Source organism: Oncorhynchus mykiss, chromosome 5, assembly GCF_013265735.2.
Source record: "Oncorhynchus mykiss isolate Arlee chromosome 5, USDA_OmykA_1.1, whole genome shotgun sequence".
Classification (NCBI taxonomy): Eukaryota; Metazoa; Chordata; class Actinopteri; order Salmoniformes; family Salmonidae; genus Oncorhynchus; species Oncorhynchus mykiss.
In genome coordinates, this window is record NC_048569.1 from 68214954 (window position 1) to 68240133 (window position 25180).

General features: G+C 40.7%; 2 protein-coding genes across 2 annotated transcripts in view; both read right to left on the minus strand.

The window, feature by feature from the left end:
* Nucleotides 1-46: 46 nt before the first annotated feature.
* spata6 (spermatogenesis associated 6) lies at nt 47-16556 on the minus strand. The gene is made up of 13 exons (XM_021604029.2): nt 16318-16556; nt 15788-15925; nt 15621-15669; nt 15499-15540; nt 14273-14397; nt 13982-14068; nt 5567-5851; nt 4536-4647; nt 4361-4401; nt 3576-3742; nt 1848-1941; nt 945-1018; nt 47-690 (listed from the first exon to the last, which is right to left on the minus strand). Exons 1-13 carry the CDS (start codon nt 16408-16410, stop codon nt 534-536), a joined length of 1464 nt encoding a protein of 487 aa, XP_021459704.2. The 5' UTR covers nt 16411-16556; the 3' UTR covers nt 47-533.
* A 2611-nt stretch (nt 16557-19167) lies between these two features.
* agbl4 (ATP/GTP binding protein-like 4) overlaps nt 19168-25180 on the minus strand; it is a 409012-nt gene continuing 402999 nt past the window's right edge. The window contains exons 12-13 of the mRNA XM_021604030.2: nt 21421-21523; nt 19168-21327 (exon numbers count right to left, since the gene is read on the minus strand). Of these exons, the coding sequence (XP_021459705.2) occupies nt 21216-21327; nt 21421-21523 (215 nt within the window). The 3' untranslated portion in view covers nt 19168-21215. The remainder of the gene's footprint in view (nt 21328-21420; nt 21524-25180) is intronic.

Genomic DNA, 25180 nt, shown 5'->3' on the forward strand with positions numbered 1-25180 from the left:
GAAGAAATGCTTAACATTTGAAAGAAACAAGCTTTTTGTGCATATGGAACATTTCAGGGATCTTTAATTTCAGCTCATGAAACATGGGACCAACACGTTGCATTTTTGTTCAATATATGAAACATGTTTGACTGCACTGGGCCTTTTTACATTAATGGCCATAAACAATGGAAATCAAGATTTCATGCATAGCCACCATTGATATACTTGTTAGGAGTAAATGAATTAACATCTGCTCAACCAGTTTCTACCCAGAGAATGAGTACACCAAATCCACAAGATGGACAGGAAAGACATTTTGAAGAAGTACAGTCATTAAATCAGTTTAGATAAACATTCTTAGTACAAAAATATGGAAAATTGTAAATAGTGCACACATGTAACCCTATAAATGAGCTAAAATCAGTGTAACCAGGGCACATATGACAAAGCTTTGGTTATGGTATAGCACAGGGTCAGTGTTCCTTCATCTTAGCAATCAAGTGTCATAATTGGAACCCAGCCAGGTGTCTAAAGCAATAATAGTGTAGGTCTCAGGTGGTGCTCAAGGCCCTCCTGTACATGTTCTTGTAGATGAGTCCCAGACTGTCCTCAAACACAGCCCTGTGGGGTTTCCCTGTGTAGCAGGCAACCTGCCTGCTCCAGAATGTCCCATTGTCCAGGTGGACAGATGTCTCTCCAGGAGTGTCCCTGCAGCGGGAGGACATCAGAAAAGGCCTCAGGTTGAGAACATTTATGCTACAGTACAGGTCATTAATGCACATCGTTCTAATTATTGTTTGAAGATAACTAACGTACAAATAATACTGGATTAATTGCTACATAAATATATATTGTTAAAACAGCGGAAAGATGGTCTGTGGGAAAACTTTCTGGTTATTATGATGATGAAGATATCAGTGATTAGGTGTTTCAAAGTATTATGACAGGCCTAGAGTGTGTACCTGTCTTGGCTGTCACATAAAGAGTCTTCACAGGAGAGCGGAGGCCCCCGCTTAGCCGAACACCCATCCTCGTCCTGAAAATATACAAATATTTTGTTTGTTACAATTATTGAGCATTACTGAAAAAATTTACTAATTATGCACTCCAAGTGTGTGACGTGACATTAGCGAATCAATTAATTGCACAAACCCCAAAAATATAGCACTGTTTACTATAATTCAAAATATCCTATTTAAAGTCAAGCTCTTTTAGTTGTTTGATTTCATTCTCTTAAGTAAATCCCCCTCAGTGTTTCCTTTTCATTATGTGTGGATTAAGCATCTATTCCTCTTGAAGCTCTCCTTCAGTCATGTAGCTGTTGGCACCATGCTGAGGCTCCTTGGTACCTTCTCTATTTTTGTGCTGGAGAAGATGAGCCCTTAACAGAAGCTTACTGCCTGAAGATCTCCCACCCACAGAACCCCGTCTCCCTTTTATTTCAGAGCCGCTTTCAGACAGCTTTAGGGTAATTAAACAGATTTCCCTTTGGTTTCGCCATCAGGATATTTCAAACAGCAAAGGGTGGGAAGTGATACGTCTTATTAACAACACCTGCCAACTCGACAGCTTTTCCCATTTGAGGTAAACCGAGCCGAACAGGTATTTCAAGGCTTTAAATTTAAATGAAAATGGGGAACAAAAATGTAGAGGTGAGAGGAAGTTCAGCTCACCAAATGAGTAAAATCAAAGTGTGCCTAGACAAAGATGTAGTGCAAAACTAATGTTCCATAACATGCATATTAATCTTCATAACCAACAGAAGTGTTCCAAGCTCCATATTATAAATGCGTCTTAGGCATTGATCTGTCAATATCAGTAGGGGCCTATGCTTTGTCTATCCTAAAAGGTCATACATTACTCACAAAGTGTAGTTTCCTGTCAGTAGAATGGGTGTGGAGAATCTTCTGGACTCGACTGTGGATCTCCTTAGACGGACTGGACTCACTACTATGGAACCTAGAATAATGACATTACAGTCACATCCCCTTCACACAACAAAGTATGTAACATTATGGTAAGCAGGAAACCAAATTAAAATGTATCTACAATATTTAACGGGAAAAAAAGAACGTAATCTATGTATTCTGAACAGCACTCCTTTTCTCCACTAGTCTGTGCTGTATGCCAAGTCCTGGGATAAAAATATCAGCGGATATAAAAACAGGCATAAAACATGTAGACAAAAGACATACCGCAATAAAAAAAAAAAACTCAAATGTACCCATTGTAGCATGTAGGTAACTACTCTATATTATTGAGGCTTTGAATGTTTCACATTTCTTTGAATTCAACTCTTCTAAAAGAGTGTGATTGGATTCTGTGTTCCGATCCTAAACAGTGGTATGTCAACAGTTAGAATACTGTCTATTAGTCTAGGGACAGACTTATTTTTTTTAGCACAACATAAAAGTATTGCTGTCCGTAACTGGAAAAGGGGCAATATAAAATAAGAGGCTTACAAAAGACAAATACTTCTAAGTTCTGTATTACTTCCAATTCACATCTGATTGGTAAGGGAGACCTGCCATTTGGTGCTGCTTTTATCTTTAAACAGCTAAATGTAGTCGCTGCTTCAGACAGATAGTCATAAAGGACAAACCATCACAACATAAATAGACTGAGGGTGGAGGGCAAAGTTGATGTAAGGATCTATCATTTGCTTTTCCATCAAAGACTTCCACAAGACGTGCTCCTTCTCCCGTTGTCAGAATCTACAAAACCCAGCTTAATCTCCAGCACTGTGACTTCTGTCGCGTTTTCAATTGAGGGAAGCATCATTCATTTCCTACAATTTACTTTCCAGTTTAAAATTGCCTATTGATTTTAATGTTTACTTATGAACTGAAAAAAAGGGAGGTGGCGTAACAAACAACCAAACATTTGTTGGTTTAGCTCGCAGCTGTTCAGATCAATGACAGGGTCTCTCAGAATTTATTAAAGTGTGCGTCAGGTCAAATGCATTCGGTCTTGCTGAAACACAATCAATACCATTTTCCCTTGTTTGTTCAGGGATCCTTTTTTTCTTTTAGGTAATGAACAAACATGACAAGACATCAGATCCTGTCATTTGAGAGAGGGGGATATTCATCTTGGCTGTCGAGTGTTATCAAAATAAAGATTACAAGTACAAAGTCTGTTGTATCTGGCCAGGTTCTCATGAGGTCCAAATTGTCAATACCATATAATTGGAAATATGGGAGAGGTAGTTTCTCCCGCAAACCTTTCAACATCTTTTGAGCAAACACAAATAGCTTAGCTCCGAGCATAACAAGGTCTAGTCAAATTCTACCAAAAACGTATTTTCTTCCCCTTTTTACTCATCTGGGAGAAAAACCATAGAGATTAAGCTAAAGAAGATACCCAATGACACACAGCTTCAAATCTTGTCATTGGTGATCTGCACAAACTACTCGGGGGACGGAAGAGACAAAACACCAAGTCATTAGCAGGGACTTTAATTATGCTCCTTATTATCTAACTTTATCTCAGGAGGACGGTTGTGTGGGAAACTAAAATAGCAAAAACCCCACAGGAGGCCAGGACAGAAAAATACATGTTGAACTGTGTTCCAGTAGCGGGTGTGTTGTTACCGCTCTCTGAGGGAGGAGCGGCTGAGCAGGGGACTCCTTGGGCCACACACTGGGGTAGAGGACTGGGCAGCCAGGGCTGACCGGGCCATCCTGACTGTGGTTCTGGAACAGTCCTGTCTGGAAGACTTCCCTGGTGATTTCTGAGTCTTCAGACAGCCAGTGCCTACCTGGAGAAAGACAAGAAAACCTATGATCAGCACTGTTGAACACACTGCATTATCTGTCCTAAAAAGCCCAGTGCAGTCAAAAACGTGATTTTTATGTGTTTTATACACATTTCCACACTACGAGGTTGGAATAATACTGTGAAATCGTGAAAATTATGATAATACTTATTTTAGTGTAAGCTCTTTGAAAAGATTTTCTGAAATTTCAGCCATTTTAGGTCAGCCTGTTGACATCACCAGGCGGTAAATTAGTTAATAGACCAAGAAGTGTGTTCCAAACCACCCTGCCAATAACAGCTAGTTTCCCCCTCCCCACTCAGACCACTCCCAGAAAAGTCCTTGCAAAATTCTTATTTGAGAAATTGCTCTTTGCTAAGAAGCTATTTTTGTTTCTTTTTGACCATTTTCATTTAAAAACAATCCCAGTAAGGTACTTCATTGTTACCCAGAAATGATTTGATATTGAGATAAAAACAGCTGCATTGGACCTTTAATAACATGAAGACATGCAGTATTTGAAATACTATTTATTTCCATTCCTTTCAAGCACAAAATAATTAATGTAATGTTTATTATTCACATAATATTGTCTTTCATGTTATATATATATACACTTACTTTAACAGGCTTTGGTCTATAGCTGCCAAGGAGAGAGACATCTAAGGAGAAAATAAGAACAACAGTACTGTACCATACAGTGCAAAAGTTGTAATCTAGAAGTTAGTCAGGTATATCAAAAAAGACAATGTATTTACATCCACCAACACAGATACTCCTACACATAATTACTCACCTCCTAAGGGGTCTAGAGCAAAGCTGGTGGACCTGCTGTGGGGAAGGCTTATTTTAGAGGAGAGACAAGATGAAGGAGTCTCAATCATGGAGACACTCCGAGTACTGGTGACCTGTAGCATATAAAAGACAAAACAATCAGCTAAAGTCAGTCATTATTAGAGTAATAATAGAGGTGCTAACCAAGCAGCATGTAATGACACGTAGGGAGCTCATTTCTCCTGCTATATTTATCTTTCATTCCAGAGTTAATCACTCTATATAAAGACTAGAAAAAGGTTCAACCAAAGAGAGAAACTTTTTAGGCTGACCGACACCACTAACTCAACCTCTATTCAGCTGCTGATGTGTCAACTGAACCCCACACTCTTCAATTAAACATGAATATCATCACACGCACTGAGGAAATGAGCCATTTGCTTCCACATACAGCATGTGCGCAATGCAGGCTTTAAACACACATTGATAATGCATTCAGTGCGGGGCTCAGCTACTTCAATAGGTAACTAACTACTTGTTAATCAAGGTCTGACTCTTAATTACCTAGGTTAATTGTAGCCCCGGGATTTCCTCTGTAAAAACGCTCTCTTTTTAAAGGCTGCATTGCTGGAAAATGCCACACTGATATCACAGCTAAATCCCAATCTTAACTTTAATGACATGACAGCTTTGATATTTACACCTCAGGAACTGGATGTTATTTAAATTAACAATCAAACAGAAACAGGAGGAGCCAGTGAAAGGCCTTCCAGTTGTTCTCAAGCCATGCCCAGGGGCTTGGAATCTATTGGCTTTGATCATAGCAACAACCTCCCTATGAAAAGATATCCATATCCTTCAAACCTGGTACATTTACAATGTTTGCAGCAAACAAGGGCAAACTATTTATACTTACAGAGATCCTTAAAGAAAGAGAGTGAAATAAGTGCTGATGGAATAGCCTAACTGAGAAGTAAGATAATAGGACATTGAAAACTGGGCTATATATCTACACACAAACACAGTCAGAGAGCACGAGACGTAAACACCAACCACAAAGGGGATCTGGGCCTCTGTTTCCTTCTTGAACTTGTAGGGCCCAAGTTGGAGGTAGCTGAGTCTCTGCCTGGCTTCCTCAGACAGTTGGCACATCCTGCGGTGGGTGTAGGGAGAGAGAGCACGAGCCTGGGAGGCCACAGTGGGCTGCTCATAACCACTGGATGGACCAATCAGACTCAGATCCTTCCCTTTCAGCGTCTGTCTAGGGCTCCCAACAGCCCCTCTGACTGGTCTACGCCTTGCTGGGGACTGTTTGGCTGGGGATGGTCTACAACACGGCTGCAAAGGGAGAGGCAACAGGTTGGAGTCCACAAGAATCATGTGACCACAACTGCAACTAGGCTGTATACTGCAATTGCACAAATAAGCTACTTCTTGATATTTCAAATATTGTGGTTGATTGATTTGTTTGTTTGTTGATAAAACACAGTTCATTCAGAAAGTTCAGATCCCTTCACTTTTTCCACTTTGTTGCGTTACAGCCTTATTCTAAAATGTATAAAAATTCCCTTTTTTATCCTCAATCTACACACAACACCCCATAATTACAAATCAAAAACAGGTTTGAAGACATTTTTGTTAATGTATTACAAATTTAAAAACAGATAACTTATTTACATAAGTATTCTTATCCTTTGCTATGAGACTCAAAATTGAGCTCAGGTGCTTCCTGTTTCCATTGATCATCATTGAGATGTTTCTACAAACTTGAATGGAGTCCACCTGTGGCAAATTCAATTGATTGGACATGATTTGGAAAGGAACACACCTGTCTATAAGGTCCCACAGTTGACAGTGCATGTCAGAGCAAAAGCCAAGCCATGAGGTCGAAGGAATTGTCCATAGAGCTCCGAGACAGGATTGTGTCGAGACACCGATCTAACCTTCTGCAGCATTGAAGGTTCCCAAGAACACAGTTGCCTCCATTATTCTTAAATAGAAGAAGTATGGAACCATCAACACTATTCCTAGAGCTGAGCAATTGGGGGAGAAGGGCCTTGGTCAGGGAGGTGACCAAGAACCCAATGGTCACTCTTGACAGACATCTAGAGTTCTTCTGTGGAGATGGGAGAACCTTCCAGAAGGACAAACATCTCTGTAGCACTCCACCAATCAGGCCTTTATTGTAGTGGCCAGACAGAAGCTGCTCCTCAGTAAAAGGCACAGCAGCCCGCTTGGAGTTTGCCAAAAGGCACCTACCTATAAGACTCTCAGACCATGAGAAACAAGATTCTCTGGTCTGATGAAACCAAGATTGAAGTCTTTAGCCTGAATACCAAGCGTCACATCTGGAGGAAACCGGGCACCACTCATCACCTGGCCAATACCATACCTACGGTGAAGCATGGTGGCAACATCATGCTGTGGGGATGTTATTCAGCAGCAGGGACTGGGAGACTAGTCAGGATGGAGGGAAAGCTGAAGCGAACAAAGTACAGAGAGATCCTTGATGAAAAGCACTCTGGAGCAGGTTAGGACCTCAGACTGGGGCGAAGGTTCACCTTCCAACAGGACAAAGACCCTAAGCACAGAGGAAAGACAATGTCGGAGTGGCTTCGGGACAAGTCTCTGAATGTACTTGAGTGAACCAGCCAGAGCCCGGACTTGAACCCGATCTAATATATTTTGAGAGACCTGAAAATAGCTGTACAGCGACACTTCCCATCCAACCTGGCCACCTAATCATCCCCAGCCTCCAATTGGCTCAATCATACCCCCTACTCTCCCTTGTAACTATTCCACAGGTCGTTGGTGTAAATGAGAATGTGTCTTCAGTCAACTTACCTGGTAAAAATAAAGGGTTAATAATAAGTGGTTTCATCACAGTAGCACATTCAGAGATCAATTTATAGCCATTAATCTAAAATAATTAATAGATTTGAAACAAAACACTTTCCGCTTGTCATAGATCAATATGAGACGAAAGGCGAGTTCCTAACGAGTTCAGGAAGCCAAGCAAGAGCTCTGTGAGACGTTCACAGTGAAGGGGGCAGATGTTCTGATCAAGAAAGACCTTTTGAAAATATGCCCATTTTCACTAACACTAAACATAAATGTATTTTACAGTTATAAGGTGAAATCTTAGCCGTTTTATCACTTGACTATGCTATATGTAGAAAGCTTGTCATTTCAAGCCTTATACAGTTTTGTTGAATAGGAAATACATAAAAGATTTCATATTTGTACTGCGTACTTGAGCCCGTGTCCTCAAAAGTGACCACCAATTTATAACTTGTTTTTTTAACCAGAAAGGTAAGATTTTAACCTTTGAGTATGCAGCATTACTAGTTATTGTTTATGGCCCTCTAATGATAAATAAGTACTTTTGGGGATTAGGTACAGTGCCTTGCGAAAGTATTCGGCCCCCTTGAACTTTGCGACCTTTTGCCACATTTCAGGCTTCAAACATAAAGATATAAAACTGTATTTTTTTGTGAAGAATCAACAACAAGTGGGACACAATCATGAAGTGGAACGACATTTATTGGATATTTCAAACTTTTTTAACAAATCAAAAACTGAAAAATTGGGCGTGCAAAATTATTCAGCCCCTTTACTTTCAGTGCAGCAAACTCTCTCCAGAAGTTCAGTGAGGATCTCTGAATGATCCAATGTTGACCTAAATGACTAATGATGATAAATACAATCCACCTGTGTGTAATCAAGTCTCCGTATCAAAGCACCTGCCCTGTGATAGTCTCAGAGGTCCGTTAAAAGCGCAGAGAGCATCATGAAGAACAAGGAACACACCAGACAGGTCCGAGATACTGTTGTGAAGAAGTTTAAAGCCGGATTTGGATACAAAAAGATTTCCCAAGCTTTAAACATCCCAAGGAGCACTGTGCAAGCGATAATATTGAAATGGAAGGAGTATCAGACCACTGCAAATCTACCAAGACCTGGCCGTCCCTCTAAACTTTCAGCTCATACAAGGAGAAGACTGATCAGAGATGCAGCCAAGAGGCCCATGATCACTCTGGATGAACTGCAGAGATCTACAGCTGAGGTGGGAGACTCTGTCCATAGGACAACAATCAGTCGTATATTGCACAAATCTGGCCTTTATGGAAGAGTGGCAAGAAGAAAGCCATTTCTTAAAGATATCCATAAAAAGTGTCGTTTAAAGTTTGCCACAAGCCACCTGGGAGACACACCAAACATGTGGAAGAGGGTGCTCTGGTCAGATGAAACCAAAATTGAACTTTTTGGCAACAATGCAAAACGTTATGTTTGGCGTAAAAGCAACACAGCTGAACACACCATCCCCACTGTCAAACATGGTGGTGGCAGCATCATGGTTTGGGCCTGCTTTTCTTCAGCAGGGACAGGGAAGATGGTTAAAATTGATGGGAAGATGGATGGAGCCAAATACAGGACCATTCTGGAAGAAAACCTGATGGAGTCTGCAAAAGACCTGAGACTGGGACGGAGATTTGTCTTCCAACAAGACAATGATCCAAAACATAAAGCTAAATCTACAATGGAATGGTTCAAAAAGAAACATATCCAGGTATTAGAATGGCCAAGTCAAAGTCCAGACCTGAATCCAATCGAGAATCTGTGGAAAGAACTGAAAACTGCTGTTCACAAATGCTCTCCATCCAACCTCACTGAGCTCGAGCTGTTTTGCAAGGAGGAATGGGAAAAAATGTCAGTCTCTCGATGTGCAAAACTGATAGAGACATACCCCAAGCGACTTACAGCTGTAATCGCAGCAAAAGGTGGCGCTACAAAGTATTAACTTAAGGGGGCTGAATAATTTTGCACGCCCAATTTTTCAGTTTTTGATTTGTTAAAAAAGTTTGAAATATCCAATAAATGTCGTTCCACTTCATGATTGTGTCCCACTTGTTGTTGATTCTTCACAAACAAATACAGTTTTATCTTTATGTTTGAAGCCTGAAATGTGGCAAAAGGTCGCAAAGTTCAAGGGGGCCGAATACTTTCGCAAGGCACTGTAGATAACATTTAGTTACATTTAACTGGTTAACAACTGCAAACAGTGTGGGAGACAGCTGCTCAGGCCAACGAGAGGTAGGCCTATCCCTGTTCTAATAGGCTATTTGGACATCAGCACGACACCTTCAGCATTCAGATGCTTGTGAAATGTCTTTCGCAATGTCAAATCATAGGCTTTAGTAGTTGAGTGACCTCCAATGTAATTTGCTGGGTCAAAGTTACCAAATGCCCTGTAGAAAATTTGATTTTAGCCTACCGGAGTGGACACAACTAACATCCAGCTGCTGATTGAAAACCCCAATCATTCAGATTGTTCACCATAAGTAAATAGTTTTGGTAATTTTGCTTTAAAACAGTCAGTATATATATATTTGGTCATTTTTACATGAACAGAGTAATTTCATAAAAGGTAAGCAATCATTTTTGTGAGCTGCGCATGGTCACATTCATTATCAGAGTGGGAGAAGCTCTCCTTAACGTTCCAAACCATTCACTTTTGAGATGGGGTAAAAAAAAAAGCTGCATCATATTGAATGCCATGCTACTTTCTAAAGATAATTACTGACAGTACGAGCTCAAAACAATTTGAATCTGCAAAACGGACAAGTTAATCAGTAGGTGATGGTGATTTCAGATAAAGTGGGGGGACAAAAAGCATAAATTGCTATATTAGAAAAAAAAATGGATTCCCTCCATTAAAACTATGCAACGTAAATAACACCTCTGTGCTTGGATATCACCTTGGTTGCAAAATGTCTTCAATGATTCTAATGGTTGCTAACAACATAATTCTGAGAAGCAATATCTTAGTTTCTGTGGGCAATGCCCAGATAAATACGTATTTTTTTATGTTATTTGATGGCCAGCTTCAGACTAATAATAGCATTACATGGTTGTATAATAAATATAATTTAAATGCTAATTGGACATCCTGGCATATTAACACATTTTTAGGAAATGGAATAAATAAATCCTGGTTGAGATTTGGAGTGGAACAATAATGAAATGAAACTAAGTCGTTTTTTCCCCAATTATTTTCTCTCTTTTTTGGTTAAACACAAAAGGCCCATTTTCCACCATGAGTTGTGCTTGTCTGATATGATTAGTGGGCCTGGTGGTATTGGTAATGGGTGATAAAGCAGGGTGTCCTTGAAACAACAAAGCCTGAGCCACAAGTAGCGTATAAAACAAGAAATGAGACCCATTCAAACGGATGCAAATCATGTCGAGAAAACCCATTTAAAAAGAATGCCATGTCAAGTCCACACCATGAGACTTCACAAAGAGTGACATGCACACAAACACGGACAAAAAAAGAAGTGACAACAGTGGAAATAGACAAGACAGCTGTCTGAGAGACTAGATACAAGAGAGAGGGAGAAGAGAATTACTAAATTCTCCATTACAGGGCAAGACATTTTAAAGGGTTCCTATTGTAAAAGTGGAAAAGAGGAGCCTTAGTGCATTGCTCAACCTGCCAGGGTAATGAGAATCCTGAGTATCCATTAGCATCATATGAAGAAAGGCTAAAGGCAGCATCAATGATGCTTCTCCCTATCACTTTACTCTGATTCACATCTCCTTGGGGGTCACGACAGAATACCTACACCCATCCAAATCCAGCCATTTTGTCAATAATGGCCATTAAAATAAATGGCTCTGGTAACAGCACCTGGAGAACGGTCCTACATTTCACAACACTGACTTGATAGATAATACTCAAAGGCCTGAGGTTTGTAATTTGTTATTGGAACAATAAAAAAATCTATTTTTTGGTCTGATTCTGCAGGGGCTTTTAAGTTCTCAGGGAAAATGGATGACTACTTTGCTCTCGCTCTCCTGCAGTCTGTCTGCCAAATACCCCTTTAAAGTATAGCCATCAGAGCGGATTACACTAGAAAAATTGATAGCACCCGTTATGAAACACAAATCCTAAAAGGAGCTGCAAATCTTCAGTTTGAAAAGTAAATGGAAATATTATGCAACTGAGCACAACTTGCCCTTTAAATCCAAAGGACACAGTGAGGAGAAGCCAGGTGAGAACAACGGATACGAACGCTGATTGTGCTTTGTTTAGAGGAACAGCCAGTCAAAGACACCAGAAACCGGGCCTGGATATCAATTCCACTGATCTGCTTCTCTATAATTAACTTCACAAGGAGAGGATACCTTAAAATGTGCTGCTAAACTACCGGGATGTCAGTAGCCACGGCAACAAAATAGGTATATGGTGGAAAGTGACTAGAATGATAGAAAAATAAATTCTGTAGAAATCCAGAAATAATTAGTCAATGTCAAACTAGTGTGATTATTGAGCTCTTATATGTGCCACGATCAACCTCTGCCTTTAGCTGTTAAAGGTACCAATGTTGATATAGTAGCACTATACAGTATTAGGCTGTTTTTGTATTTCATCAAGGACATACAAATCTGAATGATAACATATAAAGCAATTTACATATCATTTAACTGTCTACAAGACAAGTCTTGACGAGTGTAAGGATAATTGAAACATGTTTATACATGTTCAGCTCACAAAATGTGGAGCCTACCGTACAATACAATATAGGCTGTAAACCTAAACTGACTACACAAAATATGTTAGGTAGTACTCCCACTGTTAAGTAAGTCTATAGTGAATCAATTCTTGTGTACTTTTGAATCAATTCAAAAGTACACAAGAGCAAAGATCATGGGAAATACAGTGGGGCAAAAAAGTATTTAGTCAGCCACCAATTGTGCAAGTTCTCCTACTTAAAAAGATGAGACCTGTAATTTTCATCACAGGTACACTTCAACTATGACAGACAACATTAGAAAAAAATCCAGAAAATCACATTGCAGGATTTTTTATGAATTTATTTGCAAATTATGGTGGAAAATAAGTATTTGGTCAATAACAAAAGTTTCTCAATACTTTGTTATATACCCTTTGTGGGCAATGACAGAGGTCAAACGTTTTCTGTAAGTCTTCACAAGGTTTTCACACACTGTTGCTGGTATTTTGGCCCACTCCTCCATGCAGATCTCCTCTAGAGCAGTGATGTTTAGGGGCTGTTGCTGGGAAACACTGACTTTCAACTCCCTCCAAAGATTTTCTATGGGGTTGAGATCTGGAGACTGGCTAGGCCACTCCAGGACCTTGAAATGCTTCTTACGAAGCCACTCGGGCCCGGGCGTTGCCCGGGCGGAGTGTTTGGGATCATTGTCATGCTGAAAGACCCAGCCACGTTTCATCTTCAATGCCCTTGCTGATGGAAGGAGGTTTTCACTCAAAATCTGACGATACATGGCCCCATTCATTCTTTCCTTTACACGGATCAGTCATCCTGGTCCCTTTGCAGAAAAACAGCCCCAAAGCATGATGTTTCCACCCCCATGCTTCACAGTAGGTATGGTGTTCTTTGGATGCAACTCAGCATTCTTTGTCCTCCAAACACAACGAGTTGAGTTTTTACCAAAAAGTTATATTTTGGTTTCATCTGACCATATGACATTCTCCCAATCTTCTTCTGGATCATCCAAATGCTCTCTAGCAAACTTTAGACGGGCCTGGACATGTACTGGCTTAAGCAGGGGGCACGTCTGGCACTGCAGGATTTGAGTCCCTGGCGGCATAGTGTGTTACTGATGGTAGGCTTTGTTACTTTAGTCCCAGCTCTCTGCAGGTCATTCACTAGGTCCCCCCGTGTGGTTCTTGGATTTTTGCTCACCGTTCTTGTGATCATTTTGACCCCACGGGGTGAGATCTTGCGTGGAGCCCCAGATCGAGGGAATTATCAGTGGTCTTGTATGTCTTCCATTTCCTAAAAATTGCTCCCACAGTTGATTTCTTCAAACCAAGCTGCTTACCTATTGCAGATTCAGTCTTCCCAGCCTGGTGCAGGTCTACAATTTTGTTTCTGGTGTCCTTTGATAGCTCTTTGGTCTTGGCCATAGTGGAGTTTGGAGTGTGACTGAGGTTGTGGACAGGTGTCTTTTATACTGATAACAAGTTCAAACAGGTGCCATTAATACAGGTAACAAGTGGAGGACAGAGGAGCCTCTTAAAGAAGAAGATACAAAATACTTATTTTCCACCATAATTTGCAAATAAATTCATTACAAATCCTACAATGTGATTTTCTGGATTTTCTTTTCTCATTTTGTCTGTCATAGTTGAAGTGTACCTATGATGAAAATTACAGGCCTCTCTCATCTTTTTAAGTTGGAGAACTTGCACAATTGGTGGCTGACTGAATACTTTTTTTGCCCCACTGTATGCTATAAGACAGGATTTAAAACCAAATAACCATTTAGATCACTGTCTTGTCTGGAAATGAGAAACCCTCATCTCCTTCCTCTTAACTATGGCTGTCTGGGTATCATTCAAATCTCTCAGCTGAACAGAATTCATTGTGAACACGGAAACACTGGGTGTGATGAGGGCAGTAAGGAGAGGACACTTACAGGGGAAGCAGGCTGAGGCTGGCTATCTTTCCAATCACATTCCTCAATGACAGACATGGTTGCAAACTCCACTTTAGGAGAGATTCCCTGAGGGGACAGTAGAAAACAAAAGCCTTTAACAAGGAGCTGGAAACCCAACCAGAGAGTGACTTCAGATAACACATCGCTTGCAAGATCAATTTGCAAACACAAAATCTACAATCATTGCATTCAAGAAAACAAAATGAAAGAAAATTGGCTTTGGAGATGTTTAACATTTGACAAAGCATGTGGAGGAGGTGGTGCACCCACAGGGAAACAGATAGATCTCCTCATCAGCATCTCTCTCTCAGGACCATCGGCTCTAGGTGTCAGCTTGGGGCCTGGATAGAGGAATTCTCTGGTCTTCTCTTCAATAGTGGCCAAAATATCCCCCTCTAAAACCACAGAGCAATATATAGCTTAAAGTAATACTCCACACAAAAAATATTAGTCCATTGTTGATATAGTCCCAACATGTTTTGCATGTCAGCAAGCAAGTTTTAAAGATATAACTTTCAAAATACAGACGGTATGATGCAGTGTTTTGCATCATGATGCAGGCTGTATTTCCAAAGTTATATATCTTCAAAATTTGATTGCTGACATGCAAAACATTTTGGGACTATATGAATAGTGAAAGAAATACAAAAAGATATGCTGAACAAAAATGTAAAGGCAACACGCAACCATTTCAAAGATTTTGCTGAGTTACAGTTCATATAAGGAAATCAGTCAATTGAAATAAATTCATTAGGCCCTAATCTATGTATTCCACATGACTGGGCTGGGGCGCAACCATTGGTGGGCATAGACCCACCCACTGGGGAACCAGGCCCAGCCAATCAGAATGAGCACCCCGCCCCAACCCCTCAGACAATCCCGCAGGTGAACAAGACAGATGTGGAGGTCCTGGGCTGGTGTGGTTACACCTGTGTAATGATCATGCTGTTTAATCAGTTTCTTGATATGCCACACCTGTCAGGTGGATGGATTATCTTGACAAAGGATAAAATGCTCACTAACAAAGATGTAAACAAATTTGTGCACAAAATTGTAGAGAAATAAGATTTTGTGCATATGGAACATTTCCGGGATCTTTTATTTCAGCTCATGAAACCAGCACTTTACATGTTGCGTTTATACTTTTGTTTAGTGTAGTTTTTGGTATTTGTTTCATTAGTCCATTGTTCTATGTACTGTATAGCCATGCTAATTTACAACAGGGAATATACACAGAGTATACCAAACATTAGGAACACATTTCTAATATTGAGTTGCCCTCAGAACTGCCTCAATTCGTCGGGCATGAACTCTACAAGGTGCCGGAAGCATTCTGCAGGTGGTCTTAATGTTTTGTTTACTCGGCGTAGGTAGTGTGAAAAAAACAAGTCGAGATGATTTGTAAACAGGTTACTTTTAGAAATAATGAAATGCATGTCCCTATCATGCTTAAAAAACATGAAAATGTTTCATTTTTTTCTTCTGGAAAGTCATACCTGGAGGCACAAGCTGAATCAGTTCAAAGGATGTTGTGTCAGCTATGGGAAGATAAGAGACATAAGATATTTTATGTTGTGAAATTATATCACAAAAAGGCTCAAAATGAGAAAATGACTACCTTCAAGGAGGTCCACAATGTGACCTGGGTCAGCAGCTCCTGTGAACGTCTTCCGATGGAGATAAAGAACATATGAAAGCAAGTTTGACGGTGATAACATGATTGTTTTGTGTTGCTGTAAGCAATGTTGTGGGTCGGGGTATAGTATGTGTTTCTATCCTTCTTACCTTCACAAATACCATGTTCTCATGGAATAGAAGAGGGAAGGCAGGCGGCAGACAGAGAGTCTTCTTGAACTGTCCCATGACGCAGACACTCAGGTATATGTCTTCCTGATTGGGTAACACAACCCCTGGACAAGTAATCTGTAATCAAACCAATAAATTGTAGATCACTACTGGGCTAGATAGCAATTGCTTACTTTGTGCAACAAATTGCTACCGTAGCTCGTAGCTATTATTAGCTAACGTTAAAAGACAAATCCAACAATGGGCTGGCAAGCCTAACGTTATTGATCTAGCTATTTTGCTTGGGAGTTCACTTTTGTGCACAGTGTGAGCAGTTGGCTGCAGTAGTTTTAGGCATTTGTGTGTGTATATTGATGGTTGGAAGATGGATAACAAGCTAACGTTTGCTAGCGAAGATTATTGAGTGTGCGGTTTGGGTTAGCTTAGCTAGCTCATTTGCGAATATAGTATTAGCATTAGGATCAAGTAAAAACTTAGTGAGAGAAAATAACATATCAGGTTGTACTTACAGCTTGGATTTTAATTCGCACGGTGCATTTCAGAGCTTTCTGAGACATTTTAGAGGAGGAGAGCTTCTTCTTCTGAGGTGTCAAACCACCCATTTTCAAACTTCGTTGTCATAGCTGCCAAACACTAACAGGGAGCGGAGAGATTCTTCTTCTTCTTTGGGATTTAAAGGCGGTTAGCATACAATATGTTGCATTACTGCCATCAACGGGAGTATAATATACATCCATTATACTTTCTGATACAAAATGGGAAAAGAAAAAACTAAAATTAACAAAAAAATGTACAGTACCAGTCAAAAGTTTGGACACACCTACTCATTCAAGGGTTTTTCTTTATTTTTACTATTTTCTACACTGTAGAATAATAATGAAGACATCACAACTAGGAAATAACACATATGGAATCATGTCGTAACCAAAAAAGTGTTAAAGAGCCACAAAACAAAACACAACCCAACCAAGCCGCACTGCTTCTTGACACAATGTCCACTTAGCCTGGATGCCTGCCGCACCAATGTGTCAGATGAAACACCAGACACCTGGCAACCATGTCAGCGTGCACTGCACCCAGCCCACCACAGGAATCTCTAGTGTGTGATGGGACAAGGCAATCCCTGCCAGGCCAAACCCTCACGACGTTGGGACAATTTTGCACTGCCCCATGGGTCTCCCGGTCACAGCAGGCTGCGACAGAGCCTGGACTTGAACCCAGAATATATATTGGCACAGCTAGCACTGCGATGCAGTGCCTTACGCCACTGCTCCACTCAGGAGGCAAATATATTCTATATTTGAGATTCTTCAAAGTAACCACTCTTTGACTTGACAGCTTTGCATACTCTTGGCATTCTCTCAACCAGCTTCACCTGAAATGCTTTTCCAACTGGCTCCTTGAGTGGCGCAGTGGTTTAAGTCAGTGCATGAGGTGTCACTACAGTTCCTGGTTCAAATCTAGGCTAGATCACATCTGGATGTGATCGGGAGTCCCAAAGGGCAGTGCACAATTGGCTCAGCGTTGCTGTCATTGTAAATAAGAATTTGTTTTTAACTGACTTGCCTAACTAAATATTATTATTTTTTAAACAGTCTTGAAGGAGTTCTCACATATTCTGCTTTTCCTTCACTCTGCGGTCCAACTCATCCTAAACCATCTCAATGGGGTTGAGGAGGCCAGGTCATCTGATGCAGCACTCCACCACTCTCCTTCGTTGTCAACTAGCCCTTACACTGCATGAGGGTGTGTTGGGTCATTGTCCTGTTGAAAAACAAATTATAGTCCCACTAAGCGCAAACCAGATAGGATGATGTGTCACTGAAGAATGCTGTGGTAGCCATGCTGGTTAAGTGTGCCTTGAATTTGAAATAAATCACAGACAGTGTCACCTACTCCTCCATTCTTCACGGTGGGAACCACACATGCAGAGATAATCTGTTCACCTACTCTGCGTCTCACAAAGACACGGCGGTTGGAACCAAAAATCTCAAATTTGGACTCATCAGACCAAAGGACAGAGTTCTACCGGTCTAATATCCATTGCTCGTGTTTCTTGGCCCAAGCAAGTCTCTTATTTTTATTGGTGTCCTTTAGTAGTGGTTTCTTTGCAGCATTTCGACCATGAAAGCTTGATTCACGCAGTCTCCTCTGAACAATTGATACTGAGATGTGTCTGTTACTTGAACTCTGTGAAGCATTTATTTGGGCTGTAATTTCTGAGGCTGGTAACTCTAATGAACTTATCCTCTGCAGCAGAGGTAACACTGGGTCTTCCTTTCCTGTGGCGGTCCTAATGAGAGCCAGTTTCATCATAGCGTTTGAGACTACATTTGAAGAAACAAAGTTCTTGAAATGTTTCCGATTGACTGACCTTCATGTCATAAAGTAATGATAGACTGTCATTTCTCTTTGCTTATTTGAGCTGTTCTTGCCATAATATGGACTTGGTCTATTGCCAAATAGGGATATCTTCTGTATACCACCCCTACCTTGTCACAACACAACTGATTGGCTCAAACGCATTAAGAAGGAAAGAAATTCCACAAATTAACTTTTAACAAGGCACACCTGTTAATTGAAATGCATTCCAGGTGACTACCTCATGAAGCTGGTTGAGAGAATGCCAAGAGTGTGCAAAGCTGTCATCAAGGCAAAAGGTGGCTACTTTGAAGAATCTCAAATATAATATATATTTTGATTTGTTTAACACTTTTGTGGTTACTACATGATTCCATATGCGTTATTTCATAGTTTTGATGTCTTCACTATTATTCTACAATGTATAAAATAATAAAACATAAAGAAAAACTCTGGAATGAGTAGGTGTGTCCAAACTTTTGACTGGTACTGTATATACAAAAGAACACTCTTCCAACTAACCCTACACTAAAACATTAAAAACCCATTCCACAACCTTGACCTTATCTGTTCCTGTACCATGCAAATGGCCTGGAAGAAAGGGACACCACCACTCAACACATCCAGTAAGTAACTCTTCTAAAGTCAAATCTTGTCTCGTATACCCAAATACTTCCCTGGAGCTGCCACCACAACATCCATTTTCTACGATTTATGTTCCATTTCTGCAGCACAGTTGATAACCATTGCTATGAACGCAGAGAAGCCAACCATACTGAAGCATATATTACTCATTAACCTATCCCTCTGTGCTGGCACAGACCTACTACTCACAGGATCCCTTATCCTTGGACCCATCCTTCTCAATTGTCTGCACTGCTTCAGCATACAACACCTTCTGCGCTACTCTGATATTGGTGGTCATGTGACTCTTGGGGGAAAATAAAACTGGAATTCAATCAGTCTGCATTTTGTAGACTGTGTTCAGTGGATCCAACAAAAGTCCAAAACCATTTATTGGGCAGATTGAGAATAAATAGTTACATAGTAGTCCTGATAAATGATGAGAGCTGAAGAGCGATCAAATAAGTGGACTTTAGATCATGCCACGCATTTATTTTATTTGAGTAATGCTAAGAAAAACAAACTTCCAGTCCTACCCCACATTAGTATTGCATTCATGATCATCCTTTAGATGAGTAGTTATACACACCAACCTCTACTGGCTTTGTTATATACAGGGTGACACTGACCACAGCGGGGCTCTAAACAGACTTGTTTGCAGTGCTTTTACATTTGAGTAATTTAGCAGATGCTCTTATCCAGAGCAACTAAGGTTAAATGCCTTACTCAAGGGCACATTGACAGATATTCACCTAGTTGTCTCAAGGATTTGAACCAGCGACCTTGAGGATGATTTCCACTGCTCTTAACCATTAGGCTACCTGCAGCTGCAATTAACCATCCTCTTAGATAAACAAGAGCCTCTGGGATTTGGTAAGAGGCTAAATAATGCATAACAAATGTAAGGACGGCTAATTAGAAATATAATTTTCTTGACTATTGAAGAGAAAATGTATTAACAATTCTCAACTTCTCGCATGCATAGCTGTGTACAATTAATTAGAAAGTAATGTGCCCAGTCTCATTGAGAAAGCAATAGAGAATAATATCTCTAGATAAAGCTTAAAATGATAGCAGCACAGTGGGGACCGTGCACTTTGAATAGAAGGAAGCATTTTCCTGTGTGTGTGCATGCAGTTTGTTTGTGTGTGTGTGTGTGTGTGTGTGTGTGCAAGAGAGAGAGAGAGAGAGAGATGCGCTAACATGCACTTTAGTGTTGGACAGGTCCAGGTCTGACACATGTTCAGTGAAAGCATCAAAAGACAAATGTCTTTCGTCATTCTCGTACAGCCTCTCCATCTTCTCGTCAACCATGTAAAAGTCCTTTGTGTATGCTTTTATGCTGACAGATTGCCTCACTTATTCCAAATGACTGGTCTGAAAATTACATGTTGTTCTTCACGCCACACTTGACTAATGTACCATTCTCTCTAGCTCTCCTACTTATGCCTTTGTGTTGAGCAAGTCCCATGGATGGTGTTTTACATAATGCAGTGAAAAGCACTCTGTGCTCTGAACAGATAGGTTGAATAGATGTTTACATTGCAGTAAGATATGGAAATTAATGGATATCAGTCAATTCAGGGCAAGTTCATACTTGATAGATACCCATCATTTTCTAGAGGGATTTCAAATTCATGAATTTTCTTCTATATTATAATCCATGAAATGACTTCAGTTGAAATCAAATTGACCCTAAGTCTGTTTCCTTTAAATCGGAAACACCTGTGTAAACTAATGCACTGACAATGACTAACCATCAATTTCACAAACTTACAAATGTGTGTTATATTTCATAGTTTTATCAACAGAATACTTAGATACCGATAAGGTCATGACTAAACAAAAATGGGTTACCCCTCCCATTACACCCCTCCAAATAATGTAGGATACAGAGCGGCAAGATAAACACAAAATAAGTTACTTACAAGAGAAAACACATGCACTTATTTTCAATGACATGCGTGAATACATTTGAATAAAAAGCAATACCTAAAATGGAAAAAGCACATTGTGGTAAAATATATGAATGACGTATGAAGGCCTCAAATGGAACATGAGATGTATGTGTCAGCTTGATTCGTCCCATACATTTCATACAGTCAGAGCAACTTGCTCTAATGAAGTTCCATGGGTAAATATCCTCCAATTAACATGTTATCCAAAAGTGATCCGTTTGTGAAATTGCATCCTTTGTCTTGGGCTGATGCATCTAATTTTCATGAGGGCTGTGAGGATATAGTGTAGGGCTGTGTGGATATAGTGTAGGGCTGTGTGGATATAGTGTAGGGCTGTGTGGATATAGTGTAGCGCTGTGTGGATATAGTGTAGGGCTGTGTGGATATAGTGTAGGGCTGTGAGTCAGGAGCCTTATACAGTGGTCAGACTGGACTGGTCTCTCCAGTATGTTATTGCCAGGTGTCTAGTACTCTCCTGTGATACTCTGGTTCTTCCTCTCTGCTCCTCTCTCACTCCCAGAAGTCCTCCCATTCCCATTTCCATTCCCCTGTCGACCCTGGGACAATACCTCCATACTGAGGACACAAAAACATTAGTGAATATTATCAAGTTAAACAAATAGGATGTAAACTGGACAAGTTATTGAAATGTGTCATTAGAAATACTACCTGTTGATGTGATTTGGGATTTGTAGTTTGTTGTCATCGATGAAGTTGTTGTGCCTGTAGTAGTCGAGGAAGGTGCGGGCAACATTTCTTCCCAGCTTCATGTCTGAGGGGACCATGTTAAGGTTCTTCCCTATAACATGAACATATGGCGCTGTTAGCCTTTAGTTTAGTCAACAACAAGGCAATTTCTCCCTGGCTGGGAGGCATTTACTGGAGTTACACTGTTTCATTTCACAAAGCCTCTAAATCCTGCCTCTGACGCGCTACTATTAATTGAAATAAATAAATAAATAAAAGGCCTAGTTTCTTCCTCACAGAACAAATAGAACCATTTGCAGTAAATAACTAAGCAATAACCAGTAGAGAAATGTGGAGTATAAATTACCAGGCTACAACACACTGTGTTCCGCACTTAGTGGGGGTAAATCAACTGCATCAGCCAAAAACACGAAGGTGGAAGGCATCACAGTGGCAATTACTTACCGCCCAGGCTTTTTAAAAATTCACAAGTCTAGCCCCCAGCCCCCACCACATTATGGAAGGCATCAATAACTTGAGACACTTGATCATAAAACTGTGTGGTTACTCTGCATGCTGTTGCCATGACGCCGAGCTGGATTAGATCACAAACACAGATAATAACAAAATGATTTAGATTAAGGCAAAATGTAGAAAACATTTTTTTTTAAATGCTGGTCAATCTAGATGAATCACTACACACATAAATACTGTTAAGACAATAGGGAAAACGATGAGAAAAAATTCCCCCATGTACGATTATAATTCATAGGACCAGAACAAGAAAAAAAATGAGTGACAACTACCAGTAATCTATATTTCATCAAAGATGGACACATAGGTTCCCCAGTGAAGGTGCTGTTATGAATATATTCTTTACCAGACAGACCAAAATGATGAAATGACACAGAGACATAATTGTTCACCTCTTGTCATTTCCTTGTTGATGTTCAGATATGACCTGTCTATCTGTCACACCTCTATGATTGAAACAAGTGCCCGTATAAAAATAAATTGTGTATTTTTTGTATTATTATTCCTTTCAACGCTCAGATATTACCTAGGAAACATAAATCCAAGGCCTTGTAGGTGAAATCCCATTATCCAAAGCTGTTAACTCATAAACAATCCATCCTTGGGCTGAATTGAGTGTCTGGGTGGAGGTCCATGCCTTTGTGTCTTTTCAGTGAACACATGCACGTGCAAACACATCACACTGTATGGAAGCTAACATGTCATAGATTAACAAAGAAGACAAATCAAATCAAATTGTATTGGTCACCTACCCGTGGTTAGCAGATGTTAATGTGAGTGTAGCGAAATGCTTGTGCTTCTAGTTCTGACAGTGCAGCAATATCTAACAAGTAACAATTCCACAACAACTACCTAACACACACAAATCTAAGTAAAGGGACGGAATAATAATATGTACATATAAATATATGAATGAGCGATGACTGAGCGGTATAGGCAAGATGCAATAGATGGTATAGAATATAGACACTCTTGCCGACAGTTGTGGCTGCTTTGTGTGATATATTGTTGTCTCTACCTTCTTGCCCTTTGTGATGTTGTCTGTGCCCAATAATGTTTGTCCCATGTTTTGTGTTGCTACCATGCTGTTGTTGTCTTAGGTCTCTATTTATGTAGTGTTGTGTTGTCGTGATGTTTTTTCCTATATTTATATTTTACTTATTTTTAATCCCAGCCCCCTTCCCGCAGGAGGCCATTTGCCTTTTTGTAGTCCGTTATTGTAAATAAGAATTGGTTCTTAACTGACTTGCATAGTTAAATAAAGGTTACATTTAAAAAATGAGATCAGTAATGGCCAATGATTTTGAGTCTGTATGTAGGCAGCAGCCTCTCTGTGTTAGTGATGGCTGTTTAACAGTCTGATGGCCTTGAGATAGAAGATGTTTTTCAGTCTTTCGGTCCCAGATTTGATGCACCTGTACTGACCTCGCCTTCTGGATGGTAGCGGGGTGAACAGGCAGTTGATTGGGTGGTTGTTGTCCTTGATGATCTTTTTGGCCTTCCTGTGACATCGGGTGCTGTAGGTGTCCTAGAGGGCAGGTAGTTTGCCCCCGGTGATGCGTTATGCAGACCTCACTAGCCTCTGGAGAGCCTTACGGTTGTGGGCGGAGCAGTTGCCGTACCAGGAGGTGATACAACCCGACATGATGCTCTCAATTGTGCATCTGTAAAAGTTTGTGAGGGTTTAAGGTGACAAGCCAAATATCTTCAGCCTCCTGAGGTTGAAGAGGCGCTGTTGCACCTTCTTCACCACACTGTCTGTATAGGGTGCCTCCCATTTGCCCTATTTTGGCTTTGAGTGCCAGCACCTTCCTCATCCCCCTTCCATACCCCACTGTTGCTACTCAGTCACCTTAGCCTGGAAAGGTGGTGTCTCTGTGGGCCTCCATTCGTCACTCCGCCGGTCGATGGGCACTCTCCGCACAGCTCCAGCTCTTGTATTTACACCCATCTGTCTGGCGCTACAACCTCTGCATCATGCCATTAACTATTTTAGGCTCATAACCTGCTATGCATCTATAGTTACAATAATCTTCTTCTCTAGTTATTTTAGAAGGGTAACATGCAGTATCTTAATTCCAGCCTTATGTCATGTTGACCATCCTCTGAAGTGAGTACCATCATTTTGAGGATTCTTCTGAAGACATGATGCAGTACAACATACTTGTCCTCCAGACTGTTATAATCCAATACAGGTCTGTTTTAACCCAGAGTGCTCTCCATAAGGTTATCCTACATCAGCCTCTCCAGCCACTGATAGACCACCATCCCTCATGTATCCCTGACATCTTCATTTTGACCTTGGGAAAGTTTTGTGTTACCCCGTGATCAAACGGTGCCAGCACAAACGCATGCTCTGAGCAATGACAGAAATATCCCAGAAACCCGTGGAGTGCAGATGGCCTCTCAGCTTGTGATGTCACATCTCACATCTATTACAGGAAGTTGGTGATGGATGGCCGCTTCGGAAGGAAAATACTTCATCTGCATCACAGCTGCGGGCGGGACACTCCAACACCCTGATTGGCTGCTGACCTGTTGCCAAGGGCAACCAGAGCAGTCGGGATGAGCTGCTAGCGGCAGGAAGTGAGGACTCTGCCAAAGCACAGCCTGAGGGCAGCTCGCGAAGGAGGGCGGAAAGTTCCAAAACATCAACTCAACACACCAGGCAGGAGGGAAAGGTGTTGCATAATCAAGGGGGGTGGAAGTTTGGCAGCCCTTCCTGCAATGGTGCATAAAGAAACAAATGTATGCAGTTGGCAATATGTAAGTATTTTACTGACACAACATGTCACATTCCACCTAGACAGTACATTTTCCCTTTCAGAATGAAGGTGCACATCAGAATTTCTATATTACTATCAAAGTTCCTTCCAATTCCTTGTCTCCATAGAAAACAAGGCTGCCCAATATAAGTAGGCCCATTGGCACAGTCAGGCAGAAAATAAGCCTTCCCTGAAGGACCTTCCCTGCCAAGATGGACAATATCTTCCTCTCAGGATAATTTCTATACTAAATCTCCCTGCCTGGAGACAAACACAGGACATCAGGCTAAACGACTGGACACTAGACAGCTGGCTCTGAACTCAATAGCAGTCCATTCTACTGTAACTCACAAAGAGGACAGGCCAGGGAATACAGGATGTCCTCGGGAAACATGGCAAGAAATTTGGTGGTAAATTAGGGTGTGCTTCATTGTGTTATCAGA

Bases quoted from the DNA above. Each gene is read 5' to 3' on its own strand.
- spata6 (XM_021604029.2), bottom strand. From the start codon at position 16,410: ATGGGTGGTTTGACACCTCAGAAGAAGAAGCTCTCCTCCTCTAAAATG. The intron at 15,926-16,317 runs GTAAGTACAACC...GTTTGATTACAG, and splicing joins TGCGAATTAAAATCCAAGCT to ATTACTTGTCCAGGGGTTGT. The intron at 1,942-3,575 runs GTAACAACACAC...TCATTATTCTAG, and splicing joins CGCTCCTCCCTCAGAGAGCG to GTTCCATAGTAGTGAGTCCA.